The 27,883-nt window shown below is 46.3% G+C and overlaps 2 protein-coding genes across 5 annotated transcripts in view; both read right to left on the reverse strand.

Annotated features, from left to right (window-relative positions):
- The window catches only part of LIPC (lipase C, hepatic type), a 47,001-nt gene extending 41,311 nt beyond the window's left edge, over window positions 1-5,690 (reverse strand). Inside the window, exon 1 of the mRNA XM_083413121.1 lies at window positions 5,530-5,690. Coding sequence (XP_083269247.1) covers window positions 5,530-5,614 — 85 coding nt within the window. The 5' untranslated portion in view covers window positions 5,615-5,690. The remainder of the gene's footprint in view (window positions 1-5,529) is intronic.
- Window positions 5,691-12,468: 6,778 nt separating this feature from the next.
- The window catches only part of LOC310664236 (tetratricopeptide repeat protein 24-like), a 34,049-nt gene continuing 18,634 nt past the window's right edge, over window positions 12,469-27,883 (reverse strand). For 2 of the 4 annotated variants that reach the window (XM_083413128.1, XM_083413126.1), the window contains exon 7: window positions 12,469-12,813. In XM_083413128.1, the coding sequence (XP_083269254.1) occupies window positions 12,712-12,813 (102 nt within the window). In that variant the 3' untranslated portion in view covers window positions 12,469-12,711. Of the gene's footprint in view, window positions 12,814-25,867; window positions 26,694-27,883 lie in introns of those variants that run through there. The other 2 variants (XM_083413129.1, XM_083413127.1) reach the window with 1 other exon arrangement.

The following is a 27,883-nucleotide window of genomic DNA, read 5'->3' on the forward strand; positions in this document are numbered from 1 at the left end:
ACTCCCACAGTGCACTATTCAGCTACTGTTCCAAAGGGGTTTCTTTTTTTTAGCGAGAGATACATAATGTAAAAAACAGCTGCACCTGTTGTTGTTTTAAAGACATGCAATGCCCTTCATTGCACCCTAATGCTGTTCAAGTAACTGGTAACTGTACCTGGGCCTTGGGTCTGCAGAAAACCTCCAGCCTTTGGCACATTTTGAAAAAAGGGATGGAAGATGGCAAAGAAACAGTTCCTTTTGCTTCACAGGACTCACGCCTGGCACTAAGCAAAAGATTCTTTTTTTAGTTTCTTAGGCTGTTTGCTTCCAGCATTCATTTCTCCAAGTGCTGCTCTTTCTGTACCCAAAGCAACACTGTCCTATGGCTGAGCCACTTCTGGGGCCAAATGTCCCACCAGTCCATTGGGTGGACTGTTGCTGTGGCCCTATTCTTCTTCCAGCTTGGAGTAGGAAAACACTGATTAGTTGCTTATCCACATCAGGCCCCGTCAGGAAATAGTTTACTCAGTGCCGCTGGCAAATGGGTGGCCTTCACGAGGCAGCCTTGGCAAATGCCTGGAGCGGGGCCCTTCTGTCACTCTTGCCAGTGACTGCCATGAAAAACGTACTTATGCTGATCGGAAATGGTTGCAGGCAGAACTGCCTGGTGCCAAGTGTTTTCCCCGAGGCCCAGCCTAACCTTTGCCAAAGGCGTGGTTTCTCTCTTTCTGAAATGCTAAGGAAGGGGAGAGGACCCCCTTGGAGAAGCCATGTCGTGTCAACCATTTATTCATTTTGCACATTCAGCACCAGAAGACCAAGCTGCAAAATCATCTCGCAATATACAGGGCAGAGAAAGCAGAATTCCAGTCTTGTCTTTCCTTCTGGCTGGCATTTCTCATTTGTTTTCTGTCGCCTGGAGGTGCTTTTTAGATAAGTGTTATCTGGTAAACAGCCCAAGTGAAAGCAGTTTGGCAAAAGCGACAAAGAAACCCGAAAACGCGTGCATGTTTTTAAAACAAAGTCAGTGAAAATTTGGGTGCAATCTTATTGCACCCCCAATGTCTTCTGAACAAACCTTGTAGTTGAGAGTGTCAAGGTGAGGGATTTGCAAGCAACTGTTGCCATGTGAACATGTGGCCTCTTCTGTCCGCAGCCTCCAGATCAGGGATGGGAAAGCTGTGGACCTCCTGATGCTGCAGGACTGAAATTCCCACAATCCCTGACCTTTTGCTGTACTGACAGGGACTGATGGGAGTTGGAACCCAATTCTAGATTCCTCATCCCCTGTTCTAGTATATATTCAACACTCTTGACTTTGAAACCAGTTGAGGACATGCTACTACAGAATTAAAACAACAACAACACATCCAATGTAAATGAGCTTTCCCCACCTCAAATGTGCAAGGAGGGAGGCAGTAATCCTTTCTATTTCCACCTGTGAAATGCCTGTGGGTAATGCTATCTATTTAGCCACCAGCAATATGGAGGAATGGCAAATGCTTAGAATTTCAAAAGTCACCCTACAATTGTTAAGAAGCAGGTGTGGGTGTTTTCCAGGCCTTGGGAAATAATATTTTGAAGCTAGTTGTATTCTATTTAATCCATTTCAGTATACAAAAGCAAGGTGGAAGCAAAATCCCCTAACTTTCCTGAAGCCACAAATCTTTAATTGATGCTAAAATCAATTTCTCAGATGTTGTCGTGGAGCCAGCATTCTCCTCCTGCTCCTGCTCTTGTTTTTCTTTGCATTTCTCCACCCATCGGAAAAAGAATTCAGCATCTTGATGACTGTGGCACCGGGCAACATCATTCCAATTAACCATAGTGAAAGTGAGTGTGGTATTTGACGGAAGAATGGCTGCCGTTGCTAAGCAAACACTGTTCAGCTATGCCTGTCAGAGATAAAAGCTGGCTGAGAGGGCTGGGTCCAAAGTTCTCATTAAAAGAGCATTACGGGATGCTGCTGTGGAGAGGTGCCCACCTCTCTTGGCTTTTGGACAGCTCAGTCGCTTGCTTAATGGCTTGTGATGACCGGTGGCTACTCTGAGCAACTGGTATCTGCAGCTTACACGTCACTGGCAGAGCTAGGACTGGAAATGAGTGTTCTGCTTGTGTGCATTTGTAGCTGGAGACCGGAGAAAGAGCTTGATGCTAGCAGTGAGAAAAGCACTGAATTCCGCTATTGGCTGGAAAAAAGCAGTCTCGGTGGAAACTGCAAGAGTGTGTGCTTTTGCAGGGGTCAGTGCTGTTTGAAAGGTCGGCATTCCTAATGGACGTGTAAGGTAGTAAAAGCACTCTGGGAAATGATATATAATGAAATGAAAAAAATGTTTTAAATAACCTTTATAAAGAAACCAGAAGCATTTTTAAAAGGAATTGTAGACAAACCTAGACAGCATCTTAAAAAGCAGAGACATAACCTTGCCAACAAAGATCTGTATAGTAAAAGCTATGGTTTTCCCAGTAGTGATATATGAAAGTGAGAGCTGGACCATAAAGAAGGCTGGTCGCCGAAGAATTGATGCTTTTGAATTATGGTGCTGGAGGAGACTCTTGAGAGTTCCATGGACAGCAGGAAGATCAAACCTGTCCATTCTTAAGGAAATCTGCCCTGAGTGCTCACTGGAAGGACAGATCCTGAAGCTAAGGCTCCAATACTTTGGCCACCTCATGAGAAGAGAAGACTCCCTGGCAAAGACCCTGATGTTGGGAAAGATGGAGGGCACAAGGAGAAGGATGACAGAGGACGAGATGGTTGGACAGTGTTCTCGAAGCTACCAGCATGAGTTTGACCATGCTGTGGGAGGCAGTGGAAGATAGGAGTGCCTGGCGTGCTCTGGTCCACGGGGTCACAAAGAGTCGGACACGACTAAACGACTAAACAACAACAACAACAGGTACCAAGATTCCAAAGGAGCAGAAAAGACTTTTCATGTGTGCTATGATGGCCACATGAATGCTACTAGCCCAGAGATGGGAAGAAGACAAAGTCCCTGCCAGAGAAGAATGGCAAATTAAGCTGTTGGACTACGCCAAAATGGCAAAACTGACCAGAAGGCTCAGGAACCAAGACAAAACTTTCAAGAAAGAATGGGAAAGATTTATAAGTTATTTAAGAGACCACTGTAAGCAAATGAAAACAATAGCAGGATTTTAACAACACTGGTAATGTAACAAATACTTTGGATGATAATGGATAGACTTAAAATCTGGATGATGAAATAATATGCAGCTGAAATTGATGACAATAGGACCCATCGAGGGGATGGTGGGAAGTCTTGAGATTCAGAGAAATCTCTAAATCTGAGTATGTATTTGATATTATTATAATTTTACACTTGTAAAATAAAATAAAAAATATTTACAAAAGAAAGAAAGGTTGGCATTCCTAGGCCTAGCGACTACTTTCTGCGGCTCAGCTTGTCTATTTGCAAATAAGCAGCTTGTACTTTATTAAAGGCTTACAGTGTGTCTTTTTTTACTGACGTGGTTACAAGCCACTCCTGGAACATGCAGTTCTTCGTGGAAATGGCAAGCATGACGCAATGAAGAGACCCATGTCCCTAAGAGGTTGATTTGGTTCCCATTTGGATACAAACCTACTTGCAGGGTGGCATAACCTTACATTATGTGCTGTATGCAGTCTCCATTTTGATTGTGCTTCCTGCAAATTGCAGAAAATCAACAAGACTAAATCAACCCTCACCAAAACTAGACTTGGCCTCTATAGTGTATTCAGCACACAAGTTGATGTTCTATTTACGTGTGCTCTTATAAGTAGGTATCCCCTTTGCAAGTGGGTGCATTTTTAAAAAAATAATATTTTGCAATAATGCCTTTTGCAATGGGACCATTTCAACACATGGTTCAGCAGGACTGCTGTTAAAGGACAGAAGCGAAGGGGCTCCTCTGTTTGCTAGAGGGTTGTACATATGGTTTTCATGAAAACCCCCAAACCCAGTACAGGTCGATGACTTGTTTGTAAAGGGGGGACCTTTTCCCTTGAGAAATGGTTTAGGCAGAACTGATTGCTGTGACAATTACATCACAACCACTGGCAGATTTGAACAGGTAAGATGGGTTATGAGCAGCAATAGAAATTATCAAAACTTTAGCTACAAGGAAGAGATACAAAATACCAGGGCAGGTGGAGGCCCCCACTCTAAAAGGCTGCTCCTAAACTCTGCTAAATTCAGGTTTCAGACTCCTTCCAACTTAAGTGTTTAGGGAAGTTTTAAATGTTTGAAGTTTTATTCCATTTTTAGTCCTCTATTGGGAGCCGCCCAGAGTGGCTGGGGAAACCCAGCCAGATGGGTGGGGTATAAATAATAAAATTATTGTTATTATAAGTGTGAGCCTGCAGAGCTATTACTGCAGCCTCCTATAAGAGCAGGAGAGTGAGGGCAAAAGAGAGCAGGCAATTGTTGGTGCAGGAGTGAGTTCAAAACCAAAAAGCAGCCTTTCTGGAGCTGCCGATAGGGTCACTTACATGCTATATTTAAAAAAATTCTCCTACCAATTTTTTCCCATGCTATTAATTTTTTACTAATATTTCTAGACTGCTGTTCCACCAATAAGCCTTCAAAGTAGCTAACAATATTTTGTGGTTTTTTTAATTTAAAAAATCCTGGTAAAATAATAAAAAAGCACCATTCCATCCTTGCAGTAGGTATATTCACCTGTGTGTAAGCACCCATGTTGTTATAAGGGGAGGCAATGCAAGGAGGGTCATACAGTCCCAATGTTTTTAAAAAGGAAACATAGTCTTCAGAGGGGGCTGTTTTGAGAAGTGATGGTGAAGACGTGCTTAACCTGACCCCCCCTCCCAACTGCGCTTCCCCCACCATGCTACAAATTGCCACCTGTGCTGTTTCCTCCTCCATCGCCACTGCTCAGATTGTGCTCTCAGGCCCAGTGATCCAAAATTTGCTCCCAGCATGTTGAAGTTGGCCTCCGTCCACTTGGAGACCAACAAAAACATCACTTTATAAACCTATTGGTTAAACCAGCAGAGCTTGCAGCCGTCCCTCTCACTTTACAATGATCTTACACAAACGGATGTTTTGCCAGGGTCTCTTTGATTCAAAGGAACAGGATGCTGTGCTACTTCAGGCAACTCAGATGAAAAAAGGGAGCCGAGAATAAGAGCCCAGATGTGGGATTTTCCTTGAGACCACAAATATTACACACACACACACACACACACACACACACACAATTAAACTATTGCAAGCAGATGCGCCTTGGTCGATCCAGCCGTGCCTGGCTTTGCTCAGCTACCTTGAGGTCGCCTAGATTTTCACGAGTTTTTCAGTCTTAGTAACAGAATACTCAGTTTCCCAATGAGCAGATACTTATGGGTGCTAATCTTTCTTCTTTTTCTTTTGCAAAGCCCAGTCCTGCCCACCTTGTGCTCAAAGCAGACCCACATTTTTTCGAATTTTCCCATTATCTGTCCTCGAACAGCACCTACCATTTACTCAGCACGGCCACAGCGCAGTTTCCACAAATGCATGTTAAAAATCTGGAAAGTTGGCAACTCACCTTTCTTCTTCCTGTTCTTTGGAATCTCAGGACTAACAGCAAGGCAGGAAAGGAACAGAAGTGAAAAGATCAGGAAGCTTCTCATCTCTTTGCCTTTTTACACAACAAGAGAGGCTGCTTTCCTGCGTGATGTGGGCACAGGAAGGAAAAGAATAGCCCCCCCTGCTCATCAATACATAGTGAGGATCAGCAGCTCATTAATGATTAACCTTTAAAATGGAGTTCAGTGTCTCCTCCTCTTTGGCCCCAAAGAAACATCACCTTAATCTGAGTTGGTCTTTTCTTTTAGGCCTAACAGCACAGAACCAACCCCTAGCCTAACCCCAGACCATAACAGAACTAACCTTTTATGGTTTTTTTAACTTTGATCAATTTTGCACAGATCAAAATGTGAGGTTGTGTGTTTTGTTTTATGAAATACTGTGGTAGTTCACTCAGTTTTGGTTGATCTTAGTCCAAACATATTGCAAAATGGGTACAGGAAATGAAACCCGTTTCTCCCCATTTCTCTGAACTATATTGTGATAATTTATGCCCTCTCTTCCCCACAGATGGGCAGTGTTAAGTTGGGGGTGAACATATCAGACGACACAGCGATTCTTCAAACAGCTCTTGCTTATTCACAGGCCAGAACAGAACTGAACTGAAGGGTTCAGCCAGCCTGCTTATATAGAGCTACAACGCAACTGTAACCATTTTCTGTAACTATCCAATCACTGAACGTCACTTTCAATCCCTTATTTGCATATGTGGACTTGAGTGAAAACTATCTACAGCATCCCCCTGCTGGCCCAGAGTGAGAACTTCAGTACATAACAGGGGGTTTGCGGCACCAAGCGAGGGCTCACCTGGGCGGGTGCCTCCCACCTGCTTGGGCTGGCCTTTGACCCGCCCTCAGTCAGGGAGGACAATGGACGGCTGGCCGGGGGTGGGGCAAAGGCCAAAGAAAAGAGGCTGACCCCTTTTGTCCAAGCCTCTTTTGGTTTTCTTCCTTCCAGGATCAAGATGGGGGGGGGGGATGCCTTCAAGGGGCAAAAAACTGGGAGTTCCTGGCCCTAGAGCGGTGGCATGTAGGTCAAACTCCTGGGACGAGGTCGGTGGAAGTGCATGCTGTGTAAGTTTGTGCTTTACAGTCCCCTCTCACTGGATCTCATCTGCCTGCGTATCCTCAGCCAGACGGACTGTGAGGTTTACCTGCCAAGGCCTATGCGAAGTTTCCCACTTCTGAAGCTCAATAAAGTTGTGGCCAATTTGAACCCATACTCTGGTCTCTTGTCTCATTCTTTGGGGAAAAGGGTAGGCACCACAGACAGGGTTTAGCATGTGTGCCCACAAAGCTAAGCAGAGTGGTGGACATGGGTGTAGCTAAGGGGCGGGGGGCAGCTGCCCTCCTAGATTGACCAAGACCTCCCAGACTGACCAAAACAGGGATCTGGGTGGGGAAAAGTGGTTTTTCTGAAGATGTATTACGGAGATTACGGAGCAGGGAAAAGCTGTAGGCTAGGACAGACACCAAGGACAATTCCAGATAAGATCTTTGCACACCTTAACAACAGGAAAATGTATAACCAGGTCAGAAGGAAACAATCCTGCACAAGGGGTGAGGGAGGGAATGCCATCAGGTCCCAGCCTGACACCCATAGAGACCAGCCTGCTCTAGAGAAAGGGGCCGTGCCCTGCTGCCCTTGCTTATCTAGCATTCTCTGCAACAAAAGCCTAATGCTTTCTGGCATAATTCCATGATGCTGCAGAACAGTCACACCCAGGTCTTTGTGCAAAAAGATAAGATAAAATTTTGCGGCTGTTCTTCATCCGGTATGAAGATGGATTGATTGATTATTTAATTTCTATACTGCTGAATGCATTTAAAATCTCTTTAAGTGGTGTACAAAAAAACTGAAGCAGCAACAGCTAAGTTAAAAAAATTACAAAAACACAGTTGCATATGAAAATGTTACATTATTACAAAGTTACACACACACACACACACTCATTTTCATTCTGACACACCCTCCCTCTCAGTCTCTGGTTTCTCACCAAGGGTCCAAACAATCTCTCAGCTCACCCACAAAAATCTCACGACAAGAAGAGTTCCTGGAAACAGCAGACACCACCCTGGTCTCCTGCTCTAAACTTGCTTTTTATGGGCACTCTCCACACCCAGGTCCAGGTGCAGCAGGTTTGCTGAGTTTCCTTGGGGGTCCAAAGGATGGGGAAAGGGCCCCGCTCCACACACAGCTCTTGCTTCACCCTCTGCCCTCTCCGCTTCCAGCTGCAAAGTGCAAATTAGCCTAAGGATATCCTGAAAGTAATTTTATTAGTTACAAGGGGGAATGTGGAATCCGCTCCCACAAGAGGTAATAATGTCCATCAGTTTGGGTTGCTTTAAAAGAGGATTAGACAAATCCACAGAGGATAATGAGGCCATGCTCTGTCTCCAGTGTTGGAGGCAATGTGCCTCTGAATGTGAGTTGATGGGAATCGTGTGGGGTGGGGAGTGCTGCTGTTGTGATCAGGTCCTCTTTGGAGCTTCCCATTGAGGCATCTGGTTGGCCACTGTGAGAACAGGATGTTGCATTCGATGGGCCATTGGCCTGATCCAGCAAAGCTCTTTTTAGGTTCTTATGCAATTTACCTTTCCCAGGTTATTGGGGGTATTTGCAAGTGTGTGTGTACATCCTGCTATGGGTGTGAGGTGTAAAGGAATCGCTATGGATGATTGATGAAATTGTGGATGGTTGATGAAGGTTGCAGCTCACAGATGGCACTCTGCCAAGCCCCCCCTCAAACCTGTAGATGACCCTAATGTTTTGGGCTAACTCTGAGATTCTTTGAGCTCCTTGAGCCATCCTCCTTCTGCTGCCTTGGGATCTGCTCAGCTCCTTCCTCTGCACACAACACACACACACACACACACACACACTTCTATGGATTTCAGCTGGGTTACCATTCTGATGGTGTCCTGGTTCCCATTTTCCCTTCATCCTTGTGGAATTCCATAGCCAAGCACATCACAGGACTGTGGGGATGGCACTGTTGGGGTCTATGGGCAAACATCCACATATTTTGTAGTCACTTGTGACGTTTGGAGGCACATCAGCAGCCAGGCTTGCAAGATTCACGACTGTGCTCCAGAGAGAATTTATGTATCTCCACATTGCAAGCCACAAACGCATAAGTCTCCCTCCGTTGCTGCTGCTTTTGACAAGGCCGTGTTCTGCCCCCTCCTGCCTTGGTTGTTGGCTTGTCGAGGCGTCTGTGTTTTTGAGGGTCTGCTTCTTCTTTCCCTTTAAAGTAAAATAAAAAATGACCCTCTTCTCTATTTGATGTACATGAGTAATTCCAATTAATTTTAATGTGCACTCATCAAGTGAAGAATGACCAGCCTACAGCAAAACACTGTTGCTCGATGGAATTGGGTTTCTGCCCATGTCCTTTGCATCATGGATCCAAATTGTGATTGAACCAACAACTCCTGGAACCAGGATTTTGATTTTTGGGTGCCTGGATGTTCATCTTTTAGCTTTGGAATATGGGAAGCAATAATAAAAATGTCATTTCTAGGATTCAGACACTAGGAGAGGATATATTGTTTAGGTATTGTCCTTCCATGCTCATGTTTGTGAGATCAACAGGGTGCCATCCTTTGAAGTTTAAACTTGGAAGCTAAGACGAGGTTTATTTAACCTTCTACCACAACAATCCAGACAGACTGGATTTTCCTGGTATTGCATCCTTTCTCCCCCTTAAAAACAATAATGACACAAACATGGTTATATAAAAAAATAAAAAGTTTTAAAATACATATTGCAGGTCTTGAAGTAGCAGTTTACAGCAGCAAAATGAAGGCAGGTTTAAAACTACTATCTAAGTTACAAAAGTACAAGATGTAAGTTCAAAAATGGTGTCCGAGCTGCAGAGCTCAGACGTGCACATGTGGTCAGCTTGCCAACATTATGAAGAAAGATGCAATCAGGATGTCTGTAGTGTTACAGCTTCCTGCCAAGGCAGACAAAGGAAATGATCTCACAGAGTTCTCGCTAGCAAATTTTACAAGAAAGTTCTATGAATCTCAGTCTTTTCATCTGCCCATCTGCCAAAGCAGGAATTGTTGGTTTGACTGCACAAATGTCCTTCAACTAGCCCCTCCCATAAAACCCCCACCAGAGCAAGCAGGGTGTCCTTTCTAACTAGTAGCCACCAGTCATCAAAAGCCATTGAAAAAGTGTATACAGTGGTAGCTCGGGTTAAGTACTTAATTCGTTCTGGAGGTCCGTTCTTAACCTGAAACTGTTCTTAGCCTGAAGCACAACTTTAGCTAATGGGGCCTCCTGCTGCCACTGTGCCGCACAATTTCTGTTCTCATCCTGAAGCAAAGATCTTAACCCGAGGTAATATTTCTGGGTTAGTGGAGTCTGTAACCTGAAGCGTATGTAACCTGGAGCGTTTGTAACCCGAGGCACCACTGTAGCTACAGAGCTTGGGGTGGTTTAGGCATTCACTTGACGCCACCAAAACATCTTTCTCGTAAAACAAGCACTGTGTTTCTTGCCTGCCCAAACAATGGACATTTTTCTAACATACCTCTTGAAAAGAGCAAGTGTTTTTTAAGTCCTTACTTAGAGGCATATGAAAGAATGCAAAATGTATTTTATTCAGCACCAGGTGGGGACCAATTAGAAGAGTTCCTCTTCTTCACACACCAAAGTCAAGTTTTAAAGGTAACAAATTTGGTTTCATTTAAAGCCTAGCTTGCAAATTTGAGTCCCTGGATCACTCTCCCCAGAGATGGAGACTGCATACATTTCAAGCTCTCTTCCTCTCCTGGCCTTTCCCCAGTGGCACCCCCCTTCGCCCACTGACGCCACTGTCTGAGTTGTGAGAATCTGTGATTGCCAGAAGGGCTGCTCTTAATCAGGCCCTCCATCTGCTCCCAGGCTAGTGTGCCAATTAGAGGCGGACCTGCGCGTCCAAAATGAAAGGTGCACATTCGTGATTAGCGGAAAGAGCATGGCTGGAAGGTGGATTCTATCCTGCCCAAGGCACCACTTAAAATATATTGAAGTTGGGTGAAAATACAAAAGAACTAGCTGGGGAAGCCCAGCGCTCTCCTCTTCACCTCTCAGATGGCAACAGATGGTGCCCTAAGGGAGAGCAGTACTCTCAGTTTGGCGCCACGGACGTTAACATTTGCTAAAGGAGAACTAAAAAGGGAGGGAGAAAATTGGCTGGTTACCTCTGAACTCTGTTCTGAAGTCATCTGAGGAGCTTGGGGAGAGGCTGGGGGGGGCACTGAATATGCCCAGGGGAAATTTGCCTCTTCAATAAGTGGAATTTGGGGGTAATTAAATGCCCCCCCTCAGCCAACCAGCACTGTCCAGGTTACAGCTGCTGCCCATCCGCAGGGCCCACCTGGAGGCATTCTGTCCAGGACCCCCTCAAATCTGGGGCTGGCTGTGGGTGGAGAAAGTTCTCCTGCACCATTACCTGGTTGACAACAAGTGACACCATTGTTAAAGCATCTGCACTGGCTGCCTATCTACTACTGAGCTAGGTTCAAGGTCAGGGTTGGCCCATCCCATTTCACCACCTGAGGCAAAATGGAGATGTGCTGCCTTCTGCCCCCCGCTCAGTGGCGTAGCGTGGGGGGTGCAGGGGGGGCCGGCCACTCCGGGCGCAACATCTGGGGGGCGCTCGCTCGCACTTGCAGCTCTCTGCCCCTACCTGGCTCACTCACTCTCTCTCACTGCAGTGCTGGCTGTGCGAATCTGATCCGAGCCGCCGGTCGCCGCCCACTGTGGAGGGGAGGGTGCCAGGCGTGCAGTGCGGTGCGGAGAGAGAGCGAGGGACTATCTGGGGGAGGGACAGTGCAGCGGGGGGGGGGGGGGGCGCAAATTACTTGCCTTGCCCCGGGTGCTGACAACCCATGCTACGCCACTGCCCCCGCTTGCCCCACCACTTCTGCCCCTGGCTGAATGCCCCTCGCTCTTGCTGAGCTTGGCAGGAGAAGGGGGCATTCTGTAAGGCCTTGCCACTTGTCTTCTCTACCCCGGCGGTGGGGAAGATGAGCAGTGGCATCATGTGCTGGAACGCCTCCCTCTTGCTGAAACTTGGTGAGAGGCGGGCGTTCCACCAGTGGTGGATGTGGTGGGAAGGGCAAGGCAACACCTCTTGTGTTTCCACTGCTGGAGTCGGCTGCTTTGCATTTATTTACAAAGCCCAGAACAACTTAGGTCCAGGGTGCCTCAGGAACCACCCAAACCCTTATATCCCAGCTCAGTCTCCAATATCATCTGCAGGAGCATCATTGGCTGTTGTCCGTGGTAGCAAGGCTCATTTGACAACAACAGGGAGCCGAGCCTTTAGTGTCCTTGGGCAAGTCCTGGGGAACAGATATGCAGCAGGCGCCTTCTGTGGCAACTTTTAAACACCTGCTGAAGTAGGGTCACCATATATCAAAAAGTGAAAATCAAGACACAAAAATTGCCATGCATCCGCATTTTCCCAGACATTTAAGCAATTTCCACCTGGACACTGTTTCCAATGACCGAATCTTGGCTATGTCTGGGAAATTCCGGACGTATCGCAACCCTGTGCTGAAAACATTTCTGTTCCATCAGGCTTATACACACAATTCAGAATTACTGTGGTACCTCGGGTTAAGAACTTAATTCATTCTGGAGGTCCGTTCTTAACCTGAAACTGTTCTTAACCTGAGGTACCACTTTAGCTAACGGGACTCCCGCTGCCGCCGCCACCGCACGATTTCTGTTCTCACCCTGAAGCAAAGTTCTTAACCCGAGGTACTATTTCTGGGTTAGCAGAGTCTGTAACCTGAAGCATCTGTAACCCGCCGGTACCACTGTACATCTTACAATATTAGCTTATTTCCTATTTTAACTTTTTAATATAGTTTTCATTTAATGGTTTTATGTGCAATTGTTGTAAACTGTTTTTTCTTCTTCAATGAATGGGGTATATACTGTAGATATTTTTATAAGTAAAATGTAAAAAAGGAACTGCTCAGGCTGTCTGCCCTGCTGAGCCCCAACTTGTCAGATCTGGGATTCTTCAGGTTTGTGTGTTTTTTCTTCTCTGTTCCAGGAAGAGGACTGAAGTGAAACCTGCGACGTCAGGGACCGTTTCCTTTTGAAGCTGCCTTGCTTGCTCACCTCTCTTTCTTCAAACAGGAAAAGAACTGAGAGGCCTACGAGAGACAAGGGCCCTTGCTCCACTCGCTCCAGGTGGAAAGGCAGGGCTCCCTTTTTTCTGATAACAGGCGTTCTGTTTCAGGAAGAGATTAATAACAGTTTGTACAGCAAGTACAAGCCAGGCAGGGCTGGCTGCAACAGTGACGTCTTTGCAGATGAGGTGTTTGAAAGTGGCTTTCAAAGAAGATAAATAAAGAGGCAGGAAAAAGCTTGAAAAGCGATCCGTGTTTGAGGGCTGTTTTGATGGTGCCACTTCAGAGGCAAAACATTTAGGAGAGCAAACCCCAAATCTCAGCCCAGAGAGGAGGAAGGATAAAGGCATCTGAGGACAAAGCCCTGAAACAAAGCCCAAGTCTGAAAAGCAAATTTGAAATGAAGTTGGAATTTGTAAAATGTGCAAAGCGGCTGGAGAAGCTGGAGCCAAGCAATGAAAAGGGGCTTCTACAAAAATCCAGGAGGGAGCACATCATGTCTGGTTGGGTTTCATGGTTCAAGGGCATCAGTGAATGCTTAGGTGCAGTGGCGTAGCGTGGGTTGTCAGCACCCGGGGCAAGGCAAGTAATTTGCACCCCCTAACCCGTGGATTTGTGCCCCCTAACCCTAACCCCCAGATGTCGCGCCCAGTGCGGCCGGCCCACCCTGCACCCCCCACGCTACGCCACTGCTTAGATGCGGGGGCAGGGGGGACATAGCTTGCTACAGCATACATAATTTGTGACAAAAAATGCACTGTGCACAGACAGCAAATATTCTGTGACAGAAAAAATGGACCCATCCGCACTACACATTTAAAGCAGCATCACAACACTTCAAAAACTTCATGGCTTTCCTCACAGAATGTTTGGAACTGTAGTTTGTTAAGGGTTAGGGTTGTGGCAGAATTATAGTTCTGCAAAGTCTCCAGAGAACTCTCAGCACTCTTACCAAATTACACCTCCCAGGATTCTTTGGGGGGTGCCAACCCTTATGTCAAATTTAAACATTGCCACAGCAATTAATTGACAAAGTCTAAAATACTTCCCCCTCACCCCAGATTCTCAGGACTGCCAAGCCAAAAAGAAAAACCCTGTGTGTCACAAAACTGTACAGGCAACTCCCAATTTACACGGGGTTTATGTTCGAAGGCACCGCACATTAAAATTGTGTATATTTTAAAAACCATTGAAAAAGCCAGCAAACACCATGTTCTGCCCCCACCCTGCCCCTTTTTGGGGGTTTCTTGTAATAACATTTTATTCTTTTTTTCATATAGAAAGTTATATTTGTTACAATTATTTTCTGGTTCAACAAAACTAGTGATTTCCTGCTCACCCACCATCCATGTTTATAACTCAAATTACATACAATTGCATTTTAAGGTTTTGTCTTATCTAATGTCATCCTTTCTAACATCTTTCTTAATATACCCTGCTGCTTTGTTACACTTCAAACCATGCTGTGGTCCCTGCACGTGGGAATCAACTTTTTGGGTCACTTCCGGTTCAGCGCAAATCACACATGCGCAGTCACACACATATCAGATGCCCCTAAAAGAATTGCTGTCTCTATCAGCTTCGCCATACCTCACAACTGCCCCATTTTGAGTGGAACATTCCAAATTGACAGAAGCCATTCCTGGCTTCTAATTGCATCCTGGAATGTCCTGGACATTTGTGCTGGGCCCGGGGGTAACCTGGGAAACACGGTTCAGGACTGGACCAGAATCCAGAGGTTCTGCTAAGAGTCAGTCCGACAGGGCCAAGGCAGGGCACGAGGCAGGAAATCAGGCAAGGACAGGCACAGGATCTAGCCTATAGCAATGTTGCTCCCGCAACCTGGGGCGGGGTCCGACAGCCTTTTATCTTTGCCAGGGTAGCGGCCGGTCCTGATCCCCCGGCCACTCACCTCCCTGTCTCGCCCTAAGGCGAACACTCCTCCTGCGAGTACTCAGGTCTCTCCTTCTCTCAGACCTCAGTCTCTGCAGTTCAGGAGACGTCGGTGGGTTACTAGACCACCGGTAGTGGAGCAGCTGTAAGTGATGGACCAGCTGGAGGCAACGAGGTAATCCCTGCATCTGGAGCCAGGGCAGGCTCAGGCCCCTGACTCAGCCCAGCTGGTGCTTGTTGCAGGGAAACCTGTGCAGACTGGAACTCTTCAGGATCAGGCCCCAGACTTGGTTCAGATGATGCCTGAGGCAAAGGATCCAGTGCAGACTGAGACTCCTCTTGTTCCAAGTCCGAGCTCCAGTCCCAGGCCATCACAACATTGCCAATAGGAACAAAGATTTTCTTCTCCTCACCTCTGGTGAACATGGTGGCGCCTGAAGCTGGCATGCTGTTCCCCATTCCACTTTCCCTCTCTATGGCTGCTAGGGAGGTCTGTGGGCGGGGAGCTGGGTCGCGGTGATGGCAGCAGGTATGTGGTTGAGGTGGGCAGCGATAGCGGCTGTGAGGGGGATGGCGGAGGAGCCTTTACACTCAGGAAAGCTTGGGAAGAAGCCTGAGAATGTAGGAGGGCAGCAGGCAGATGTTGGAGCCAGAACGTGGAGCGAGGAAAGTGGGAAGGGCAACCATCTTTCAGGGGCAAGGGCTGCTGGGAGAGAGGTGGGCAGCTGAAGTGGGGCATTGGGAATATTGTGTGGGTGACTGAAGCATTCACGAGAGAGGGGAGTAGAGCTGGGTATGTTTAGCCTGGAAAAGAGGAGACTGAGAGGGAGAAATGAGAGCCATCTTCAAATATCTCAAGGGCTGTCACGTGGAAGAGGAAACATGCTTGTTTTCTCCCGCTCTAGAGGGTAGGACTCAAACCAACGGCTTTAAGTTACAAGAAAGGAGATTCCGACCAAACATACAGAAAAACCTTCTGACAGTAAGAGCTGTTTGACAGTGGAACAGACTCCCACAAGAGGTTGTGGACTCTCCTTCGTTGGATGTTTGTAAGCAGAGGCTGGATGGCCATCCGTCATGGATGCTTTAGCTGAGATTCCCATCTAGTCCCTTCCAACTATAAGATTCTATGATTCTATATGAAGATAATTTTGCATGGCAAAATATCCCAGTCTTCATAGTTTAACATTTTCAAGCTTTTGCCTCCTTTTCCTCCCGTATCTCTCTCCCTCCCTCCCTCCCTCCCTCTCTCTCTCTCTGTCTCTTTGTGTGTTTCTGTGCAAGCTCTATTACAATTTTATTATGGTGGCTACTATTTAGATCGTGAAGGTGAGGCTCCAATACTTTGGCCACCTCATGAGAAGAGAAGACTCCCTGGAAAAGACCCTGATGTTGGGAAAGATGGAGGGCACAAGGAGAAGGGGACGACAGAAGATGAGATGGTTGGACAGTGTTCTTGAAGCTACCAGCATGAGTTTGCTCAAACTGCGGGAGGCAGTGGAAGACAGGAGTGCCTGGCGTGCTCTGGTCCAGGGGGTCACCAAGAGTCGGACACGACTGAACGACTAAACAACAACAACAACAACTATTTAGATAAAAGGTTCTATACACTTGAGACTTGGGGAATGTGAAGTTCCTCTCCACATGCAGAATGCAGATTTAGTGTCAGCTCTTCCCTTGCAAGTGTTCCTGATTTGGGGAAGAAACAGGCAGAAATTTCATAGCACATTTGCCTTTGACATGAAGCCTGTTTTAGGCCTAATGAGATCTTAAGGGCTTCTTGAATCATTTTGTCACTTGAAAAATTGGTGTGTGGCTCTGGCGAAACAATCTTTCTTGGATATAGTGCCAGATGTAGGGTGCTAAGGACGGTTCCCTTGCACAGGGCACCAAGCCAAAGGGGTGAAAAATTGTGAAGATTCATAATTGAGAAGATCCATTTGGGGGCGCTGAATTTTGGTCTGACATGGGGTGCAATGTTACGAAAGATTATCAAAGTCCGCCCCTGGTGGGATATTGTTGTTATATAAATGGGCCAAATGTGGACATTTCTGGCAGTGAGGCAAAGAACTAAATCAGGTGAGCAACTTGTGGCCCTTCTGATGTTGTTGGACTACATCTCCCATCAGCCTCAGCATACTGATGACACTTCACTCCAATCCCCGCACGGGGATTCCTGGGTTCTCTATCTCCCAAAGCATCTCTCTCCTGGGTCCTCTTCCCATGTCTCAGCCTGCCATACAAAGCTATTCCTGTTTTTAGGACCTCTTTAATCTCATCCAAACAGACGGCTCCCCTTCTCTCACAGGAAAAGAACAGCAAACACCATTGGTGTTTAATTGCCTGAACAGGTGGAATGTTGATGCACATTCTTTGCCATTGCACTAGCTCAGCTGCTCCACATCAGTAGGTTCATTGCCACCAGCACCATACAATATAGATAAGCTGGCATAAAGTAAAAAGTTATTGCCTTGGCTGTTCTTGCAGATCAAAGGTATGCAAATGTGGTCTAAGGTGCCTTTAATGTTTTTGGCATGCACATCAGTCACTCATCTGTATGGCGAGCTCACTTGAAAAAGAGCTCCCTGCTTCAGGCTGGCCTCCCAGGGTGGCAAGTCATCGCCGTTTGAAGCCTTCATGTGGCTTTTTGCTACAGCTTCATTATGTCTGACGAAAGAAATAGCCGTGCTGTATCTCTGAGCGTGTGTTGCGCCTTCAGTAAGAAAGGACTTTTTTGCCTGGGCCCAGGTGTTCCTGCAACCTGCTCTGTAGGCCGCATGGACTTTTTCAGTGTACATATATCATCAGTGCAGTGGAGGAACCCTGGGGTGGGAATTTACCTTTGGGGGTGAAGTCCAGCAGTCAGGTCTGGGGAAAGAATGTATTTTAGTCATGTTGAATTCATCCTGTGATGGTGAACCAATTCTCTGCTTAATTATAGTCCCGGCTGTAAATACTAAAGCATCAGACCTGCTTCGTTTCACAAAAGTATACTATTTTGGATGGTAAGTTACAGAAATAGCATGCCTGCCTATTTGAAAAACTAAAAAGCAGCAGATTTCGGCACATGGCTTTTGGCTGTCTCCAGGGCACCCTCTTCCCAGTGCCTTGACTCAGAAGTGCTGTCTCTCTTCCCATCTTCACTAGACTGGAGGTCTTCCTGATCAGTTCCCTCGTGCACCCTGCTTTCCTTTAGAAGGCAGATTTCAAACAACTTGGGGCCCCAACACAACCACATTAAAAACATTGCATGTGATCTGGCGGCACACAGGGATGTTGGGGTATATTTTCAGAGATGCTTCAAACACAGAAGTTCTCCATCAGTGGGTCTTTTTTTTTTTTAAGCATTCCTCATGAAAACTCATCAGCATTTCAACTAGCAGAGATGCTTGTATGAAATCTAACCTAACATGCACAGTTTTGCAAAGCAATTTTTCCTATAGCAATGCAGTTTTCGATGTCATGATCACTAATATGCACATTTATGCACAACTTTCCCCTGGGTTTGCATTTATGTACACATTACTTGGCTGGAGAACTGCATTGCAAAATTCAGGGAAGTGCAAATTTAATATTTTTTCAGGAAGTGGAAACCAGGTAGATTTGTGTTAAAATGCAGAAGAGCATTTTCTTAGAAGAGCATTTTCATGCCTTGCAGTCTGATGCAGGTGGCACTGTGGGTTAAACCACAGAGCTTAGGGCTTGCTGATCAGAAGGTTGGTGGTTCAAATCCCAGTGATGGGGTGAGCTCCCGTTGCTTGGTCCCTGCTCCTGCCAACCTAGCAGTTCAAAAGCACGAAGTGCAAGTAGATAAATAGGTGCCACTCCAGCGGGAAGGTAAACGGCATTTCCGTGCGCTGCTCTGGTTCGCCAGAAGTGGCTTAGTCATGCTGGCCACGTGACCTGGAAGCTGCTCCCTTGGCCAGTAAAGTGAGATGAGCGCCACAACCCCAGAGTCGTCCACGTCTGGACCTAATGATCAGGGGTCCCTTTACCTTTACCTTTACTCTGATGCCGGACTCTACACAGGCAGCTGGAGAGAAGCAACACAACTGCTCAAGTGTGGCTTATGTGATTCAATTCTGGAAATGTTGCAGAACTCGTGGCTAGTTAGGGTGGGATTCTGGCCTCCCCAGAAAAAATAGGAAAAACGGTTTTCCGTAGGAAAGTAAAGAATGAAGTTATCACTGAAGAAGTTGCCTATGTTTGCAACAAAGCACCATAGAAGTTGTGGGACATGAAATATCTACTGATAGGCTGTGTTGTATCTTCTGGAGAGTTTAACATGGAGTTTAAATCTTCAGGTGAGCACCGCCTCTTTGCCCCATCAACATCAATGGCCCAGTTGGTGGTGACACAGGAGAGAGAGAGCATTTTCTGTGGGGCTGCTCCCAGGTTGTGGAATCCCCCCCCCCCAAAGGTTAGACTGGCTTCCTCTTTGTTATTCTTCTGCTGGCAGACAGGCCTTTGAAAAATACAGCCAATGCTGGGCACTGTGCTATAATGCATGGGTAGGCAACCTAAGGCCTGGGGGCCGGATCTGGCCCAATCGCCTTCTATATCCGGCCCATGGACGGTCTGGGAATCAGCATGATTTTACATGAATAGAATGTGTTCTTTTATTTAAAATGCATCTCTGGGTTATTTGTGGGGCCTCCTGGTGTTTTTACATGAGTAGAATGTGTGCTTTTATTTAAAATGCATCTTTGGATTATTTGTGGGGCATAGGAATTTGTTCATTATTTCCCCCCCCCCCCATATAGTCCAGCCCCCCCACAAGGTATGAGGGACAGTGGACCGGCCCCCTGCTGAAAAAGTTTGCTGACCCCTGCTATAATGCAATGCTGATTTTAAATGTGTTTCAATATATTTTAACTATTGTTTTTAAGAACAGTTAAGAAATGCTGTATTACTGTGTATTTAAAAAGATGTTTTCATATGCCATAAGCCGCACTGAACCCAGTCTGGAATACTGAATATAAATACATTTTTTAATAAAAAAAGTAAATTTTTTTTATTACCGCTGATTTATTTTTATAGCATTATTTTATGCATCCAGTGCAACAGATGGAATAATATGTCAGCTCCAGGAGAAAAGACTGCATTGCAGGGGGTTGAATTAGATGACCCTCAGGGTCCCTTTCAACTCTACAATTCCTGTCCGGTGCTCTGAGAAATTCCCAATACCGAAATCCTGCTGAGGCAACAGGGAGCAGAGGAACTGTCTTCCTCCCCATCTCCACTGTGGCTTTGCAAGGGGGATTCCAAGGTCTTGGCTCACATCAAAGGCGCTTGGGAAAGGAAAAGGAAGCTGAGGCCTGCCCTGGCCACAGTGCAGCGCTTTCTCATTAGCCACCAAAGCTGCTTTCTCTAGTATGTGGTACCTCGGGTTAAGTACTTAAATCGTTCCGGAGGTCCGTTCTTAACCTGAAACTGTTCTTAACCTGAAGCACCACTTTAGCTAATGGGGCCTCCTGCTGCTGCCGCACCACCAGAGTATGATTTCTGTTCTCATCCTGAAGCAAAGTTCTTAACCTGAAGCACTATTTCTGGGTTAGCAGAATTTGTAACCTGAAGCGTCTGTAACCTGAAGCGTCTGTAACCTGAAGTGTATGTGTAATGGTTCTAGGGGTTGCTCGTGCGTAAATCGGCGCCACACCTGGGTCGGTTGCCTGAGTGAACCCTTTCTGTCTGGACAGCCACTCGCCCGTGGCTGTCTCAATCACTGGCAGAATCCGTCAGTGGGCATTTCTTGAACTTCTTCCAGCATAGAAGTTCTTTGACGCCTAGTCTTCGCCTTCTCTCCTGCGCGGAAGCCTTCTGCGCAGGGAGGGTGTGGGCACCGGAGGACCCGTGCTCTCCCCGCTGGTCCCCGGCGAGGAGTCTTGGAGCCACCTCGCCGATTCCCCCATCTGCCCCCCTTCTCCACTGGTGCTACGCTGATCTTCTTCCCCAGAAGATGTGCTGCTTCTCTCCCTCCCGGGACGCTCTCCGGAATCCCTCTGGAGCCCTCCCTCTCCCTCTGGCTCCGATGGCAGTTCCCTGACAGTATGTAACCCGAGGTACCACTGTATGTGGTACAACCTTTTCAAGTGGGTAGGAAGGGCAGACAATGGTGTGTGCATAAAATGAAATGCAATGATAAAAGAGAGAGGGAGAAGGAGAGAGGGAGAAAGAGAGACGAGAGACTGTATGACAGTAAGATGCAAATATAAGCAGTACGTTATTCTTAATATCATCCTTTCCACACACCTCAACAATTAAAAGAGATGCCTCTTGGTTCAGAGCAGATCATCGTAGCTTATAATTATATTTAATTCTTTGCTTCTCCAGCCCCAAAGGAAAGGAATCACATGAAGGGTGTACTGCTCATTTGTGTGCAATATTTTGGTGAGTCTCTACCAGAGTAAGAATAGTGTCAGACTGGTTATCTAACCGGACTTCAACATTGTACATTAGCAGAGGGTTGGGAAGTTCAGACCACAGACTCAAGATTAGAACTGAACCAAATCAATCCATTTAAAGATGCACAATGCTTCATGCAAGGCATATTATTATCTTCATATGGAAGATAATGACATTCTGCACTTGGAAGGCAAACATAGCAAGAAAAAGAAATGTAAGATAGCAATATATTACGAAGATTAAGAATGGAATAAGAACAGCATTGTAATTACATCAACAGAGCAATCAATTCAAGTAATTTGAATGAGAATCTTGGGCTTGTAGCTTCCTGCTCTAACTTTGGCCTCCTGCCTTTTTGGTTATTATATTTGTTTCTTACCAGGGGCTGTTGCCCCTGCTTGCTGCACTCAAGAACTACTTGCTAAGATAATCATGGATAATGTCGGCCTTGAGAAAAAACTGGAGATGTTCTCAGGCATAAAATACAAGGGAAGGCAGATGTTGAGAAGTGGGAGGTGGCCGATCTCTCAGAAAAGCCCAGTGCTCACGGTCCTGGGAGACATCTGCTGTGACAAAAGGGCTGCTGTCCCAGGCAGAGAGATTGAGTCAGGACTCTGGGAAGAGCAGAGCGTCTCTTTTGGGGAGAAAAAACTAGGGGAGGGAGGTGGTTAATCTTCTGTATGGCAGAGGCCAATAAGCTGTTCAAGAAATTTCTGTGGTTTGCACCCCGTAGTTCTACAGGCTGGAATAAATGGTAACAGATATCTCAGAAAGCAGACTTGGAAGTTACCTGCCAGCTAGGGAGAAAGGAATGAGGAAGAGGTACAGTGGTACCTCGGGTTACATACACTTCAGGTTACATACGCTTCAGGTTACAGACTCCGCTAACCAGAAATATTACCTCGGGTTAAGAACTTTGCTTCAGGATGAGAACGGAAATTGTGCTCCAGCAGCGTAGCGGCAGCAGGAGGCCCCATTAGCTAAAGTGGTGCTTCAGGTTAAGAACAGTTTCAGGTTAAGAACAGACCTCCAGATCGAATTAAGTTCTTAACCCGAGGTACCACTGTACAAGCTGCTTCGTACAAGGGCATCAAATGTTGTTGGTTTCCTTCCCTCACACAGCCTTGGAAACAGCTTTAGGTGCCAGGTCAACCTGCCCATGATGTGGGCCAGGATTTTTGTTGGGGGGGCAGATTTGTGTTGATTTGTATTGATGTAGATTGATTTAGGGGAGAAGTTGCCCCCCTTGGCTATGCCCCTGGCCCATGAGACCTGGCAAAGCAGTTGCCTCAGGGCAGCAAGATCAGAAAAGCCGGGAGGGGCAGCAGATCTGGGCCCATGAGGAATGTGCCACTCACCCCCCTTCCCCCCTTCCTTTGCCTCCCATTTTTCTTGGTGTTGTCATAGGCAACAGGGGTGGAGTCACTGGCAGAGATTGCATTTTCTATTTTGCCTCAAGCAACCCGGCAGCATGGGCTGGCCCTGTTGAGTACTACGCACAGGTCACACAATACATCCATTTCTCTGCTTATTTTGAAGATTTATACCCAGGGCTGAGTTCTGGCACCCCTTTTTAGGCACATTATGGCCTATTTTTAAAAAAGCTCACCAACTTTGGCTGGTTGCTCCCCCCCCCCAAAAAAAGTACCGTATTTTTTGCTCTATAAGACACACCTAGTTTCAGAGGAGGAGAACAAGAAAAAAAATATTCTCTCCCTCTCTGCACAGCGCCTCTCCAGCAAAGTGAAGTCAGAACAGCAAGAGGGATCACTGCTTTCGCTGCGAAGCGATCCCTCTTGCTATTCTGGCTTCTGGGATAGCTGCGCAGCCTGCATTCACTCCATAAGACGCACACACATTTCCCCTTACTTTTTAGGAGGGAAAAAGTGAGTCTAATAGAGCGAAAAATACGGTAAGTTCCAGTACAGTGGTACCTCAGGTTAAGAACAATTCATTCAGGAGGTCCATTCTTAACCTGAAACTGTTCTTAACCTAAAGCACCACTTTAGCTAATGGGGCCTCCTGCCGCCGCCGCACAATTTCTGTTCTCATCCTGAAGCAAAGTTCTTAACCTGAGGTACTATTTCTGGGTTAGTGGAGTCTGTAACCTGAAGCGTATGTAACCTGAGGTACCACTGTATCTCCTCTTTTTTTTTAGAAAAAAAGCTCTGATTATACCTCACCTTTTGATCAGCACAATCAATTTCAAATCAAATACAAATTGCAACGAAATTGTTTTTACAAAGAAATCTGATCTCTCTCTCTCTCTCTCTCCCCGTCGGTCAGTAGCCCTTAATTCTCTGACAGGTGACTGGTGCCAGCTCTGGCTTCCCTTTGGTTCTGCAACCCCAGATCACAGAGGAGAGGCTTCTGATTTGTAGGGCTATTGCCCTAAGCCTGGTTCCTGGTTGCAGTTCCTCCAGGAAGCAAGAAACAGTTGCCCTGTTGCAGCTTGATCCTTGAATTATCACGTATCTACCCCACGCTGCTTTCTCCAGAAGCTTAAAACTTACTTGATTAATCAACTTAGATTTGTTTAACTGGGCGACAGTCCTGCCCCACAAAAGAATAAAAGAAAATATTTTAAAAACCAGTTTTAGACAGTGCCACAGATTCTATCAGAACTGTCTCTGGGTAAATGTTTTCAGGACGTGGGGTTTGCGGCACATTAAAGATCAGGTGGGTCAGTGGGGCATCCGGGGAACAACTGAGCTAACAATCTGCACCAGCCCCGGACAATGAGGCCTTTGAAATGGACCAGTTTTCTTCTGGATGTGTGCCTAGAAAAGGCATCCATTCTCTTTCTGCAGTCCTCGTTATACTGCAGCAACAGCTAAAAAGCGTTGACGGAAAGCTTCAAAGCAGCGCTCTGTGACATTGTTAGCAGAGTGTGGGAAACGACCGACCCCTTTAAGCTACGAGTTGCGATTTCTCCCTGCGAAAACCCTGCACAGCAGCAGCAGAAGCCGGCACAGCAGAAGAGGGTGCATGTTGAACAGGAGTAAAAAATGGCATTACTACTGTTTGTGGAAATGCTGATAAGGACGGTTGTGTGGAAGGAAGAGAGGAAGAGGTTAGGCAAGTTTGCGTTTTTATTTTTCTAAGGAAGGAACAAAAGGATCTCTGTGTTGCAGAATTAAGCTCTTTTCCTGGCAATTTAGACACTCTACAAAGAGAAGGCTACTCCTGCGTAAGTTTCAGGAAAACTACTGCAACTTCTGCCATGGCTATCTTGAGCCTTCCTCTGGATTGGGACCCCAGAGTGTAAACCTATTGGATCCCCCACACTTTTCCTTTCCCTGGTGCTATGGTGTGCGGCAGGCTGAATCCCAGGAGTGCCGTTGCCAGTCAGTGTTGACACTATTACGCTAGATGGACCAATGGTCTGACTCAGTCTAAGGAAGCTTCCCGGGTTCCCTGCTTCTTTAAGGGGGAAGCCTGTAGCTCACTGGATGTATGGGATACTGGAAAACTCCAATGGAAACAGAAACAGGTGCAGAAACGGCCGACACTCACTTACAGTATTCTGTAACAGAAAATGATCCAGTGAATACAATCGGTGTTCTGCTTTCTACCTGCAAACAAAACGTAACTATGTCCTCCCTTCCCCATCCGCATTAGGTTTCCTTTGCACTGAAATAAATGGGGTGGAATAATGTAATGAAAATGTAACATGTAATTAATTATCTAGGTTATGTGAGCTAGGTAGTTTTGCCACAGTGGACAGCAGGATAAACAACATGGTTTTTGGGCAGGAAGTGAACTGCAGTGGAACAGAAGCAGTGCTGGATGTGATGAGCATAGGGGCTAATGGAAGATGGTGCCTTCTTCCATCTCTGGTGGAAGAGCAACTGTTTTGCATGCAGAAGGCCCCGGGTTCAATCGACAGCATCTCCAGGTATCCATGGGATCTCTGCCTGCAACTCTGGAGAGCCACTATCAGTCACGTTGGCAGGCAATACTCAGCTAGATGGATCAATGGGTTGACTTGGGGTAAGGCATCTTCCTCTGATTCTAGGACCTTTGGACAGAGCCAGGAGAGTTCTTGTGATGTTCTTAGGCCCTGTCTCTTGACTACGCAAGCCCTGAAACCACAAAGAAGGGACCTGGGACAGCTGCCTCCAGGTTCTGCCTCAAAGACACAAGGTGTGGCTTTGATGTGTTTGCTTCATTGTATGCACACACAGAGAGAGAGCTTTCTTTTTAATTCTCCAAGGCTTTTCAACAAAATTTGAAGCTTTGGTTTTTCAGCTTTGCGTGAGTTTAATTTTATTGCTTAGTCTCTGCTGTGATGCTTTTATTTTTATTATTTTTATTATTATTATTATTTTACTGTGGTAGTGTTTCAGTGTTTATTTTGCAGGAGAGTTTCAATTATAAGGTGGCCTGTCAGTGCTGTTGATAAACAAATAATTAGGTACTTATTCTCTAATTTTCAAGAGAAGCCCAGGTTTCACAATGCGTATGCAAGTAAAATAACATATTTTTTTTAAGCAATAAAAATTTCCTAATACTGTGAAAACATTTATTCTCTCCCCTCTTCAGTTTAATTTAGGACAGCCCCTCCCAACCTGGAACCCTCCAGGTGTTTTCAACTACAACTCCCATCAGCCTCAGTCAGGTTGACCATATGATGCTGAGGCTGATGGGAGTTGTAGTCCCAAATACCTGGAGGGGCCCAGGATGGTGAAAGCTGCTTCAGAATCTCCCCAGGGCCAAGTTGTCCAAGGGGGAGCCTCTCAAAAGCTGCAGCCAGCCAATTCTCACTGGTTCTCATGAGGAAATTGAAGGTTGATGGGAAATAATTTATGACTTTTGACGTGTGGAGGGAAGTTCATTTAAGAAGCAAGGAGACAGTTGGAAATTGGGGGACATTTGCATTTTAATCTGAGGATTTCCATGTACACCAATTAGAGACAAAGGATACATAAGAAATTCTGATGAATGACGCAGGCAGCTCGGTAGCCTTCTCATTACATTGGCATCTGAAGTGGAACCAATGCCATTTATTAATAATTTAATTAAAATGGCAACACATTATTTTTTCCCTGTACTGTACAGAACTGTAAACATTAATTTGATATGGCTGAGGATCACGAAATGCAATCTTAATTACTTAGAAACTAGGATAGCCAGTTGAACTGAATCAGGCAGGCAATTATCTTGAGTTTCCCCCCTTCTCCTTCTCAAAATGAACATCCATCTTAAAGAGCGGAGATAAATAACAAACTGAAAAAATGAAGAATATTCTGGAGAACTCTTTGTATAAACAAACCACCCTCCTCCCCAAACTGATCGAACAGTTCTATGACGCTGTTAAGGAATCTCTAAAAATGAGATGTTTTGGTGCTCAAGGCACAAAATGGCTCACACACAAACACACTCAGAATCAGGTGCAATCATCCAAGAGGTTCTTATATGCATGCTCCATTGGAGTGAATGGGGAGTGGTCTACAACTGCACCACAGTGCTCACAGAATCATAGAATGGTACAATGTAGGAATCTCAGCTAAAGCATCCATGACAGATGGACATCCAACCTCTGCATAAAAACCTCCAAGGAAGGAGAGTCCATAACGTCCTGAGAGGGACCATTCCACTGTCAAACAGCTCTGTCAGCTCCTGCTCTTTGCAATGGGATACCTGGAGAACAAGCCCCACATTCTGGATGGTGGAGAAGGCTCTGAAAAAAGGTAGGACAGGAGCTCAATTCGGTTTTTTTGAAGAAGAAGGTGGCGCATAAATTTGTTGCATGTTTCATAAGAACACACAAAATGCACTGAATTTAATTGCCATATTTCTAGGGTTGAGCCTTTGAATTAAAAATAGCTGCTTCCTGTGTGCCCATTTCATGAGCCATCATCACAGTATGAGCTGGACGCCACACCCGCTTGCAACAACAGAGATAAAGTGGCTTTGTGGAATATGAGGTCATCGCTGGGAATAAAAGAGAACTACAATCAGCAGCCCCTGATGCCTTTGGCTATTCAGCCTAACAGGGTTCATGGGCAGCACACACAGAGCACGGTAGAGAAATGGGCCTTCTTTTGCTGGGCCGATTCTCACAGACCCACGTCCACAGGATGAAAAATCCATGGTCTGTGTAGAGCACAAATCTCCAGGTTTCCATCTCTTCATTGCAGTCGGGCAATGCAAAGAAACCTGAACGTGCCTCTCTCTGTGGCTCTTTCAATGAGGGCTGCTGTCATGAACTGGCAGGACAACGGGGAGGAGGAAGAGGATCCCAGCAAGGGACTGGGACACACCAGAGCAAGCTGGGGGTGGAGAAGGGAGAGGTTGGTGTAGAAAGCACTCACTGGGCGGCAGAGGATGGCGAAGGGATGGAGGTCAGTGGACATGAACCAGAGCAGCAGGACCCATCACCAGAGCCAGAGGGGCCCTGTTTCCCCAAACACAGCAGGCTCTGAGGTGTAAGGAGCAGCAGGAGGTGCGGTAGAGGAGGCTATGGCAGGCTCGGCCCCCTAACCCAGATCATTAGCTGTGACGAGGTGTGATTCCTCAGCTGGCTCGGGACAGGTGAATGTCACCTGCGTCATGCAGTTCAGGTGCTGCAATCAGCATGCAAGGTATGAAAGGGAAGCAGTGCTGAGGAGCACAGCCCTTATCCCTGATATGCTAGCTTTGTACTGTTTTCCTTGGAGTAACTGAGCATGTCCTGCCCCAAATTGCCCTCCACCCTCAGCTCGCAAGAGCACATTCTCCCTGCCTGCATGCTCTGGCCAGCAAGCAAGACTACCGTATTTTTTGCTCTATAGGAAGCACCAGACGATAAGACGCACCAAGTTTTGGGGGGGGAGGAAACAAGGGGAAAAAAATTCTGAATCCCAGAAGCCAGAACAGTAAGAGGGATCT

Source organism: Podarcis tiliguerta (genome assembly GCF_965153285.1).
Source record: "Podarcis tiliguerta genome assembly, chromosome: 14".
Taxonomy (NCBI): domain Eukaryota; kingdom Metazoa; phylum Chordata; class Lepidosauria; order Squamata; family Lacertidae; genus Podarcis; species Podarcis tiliguerta.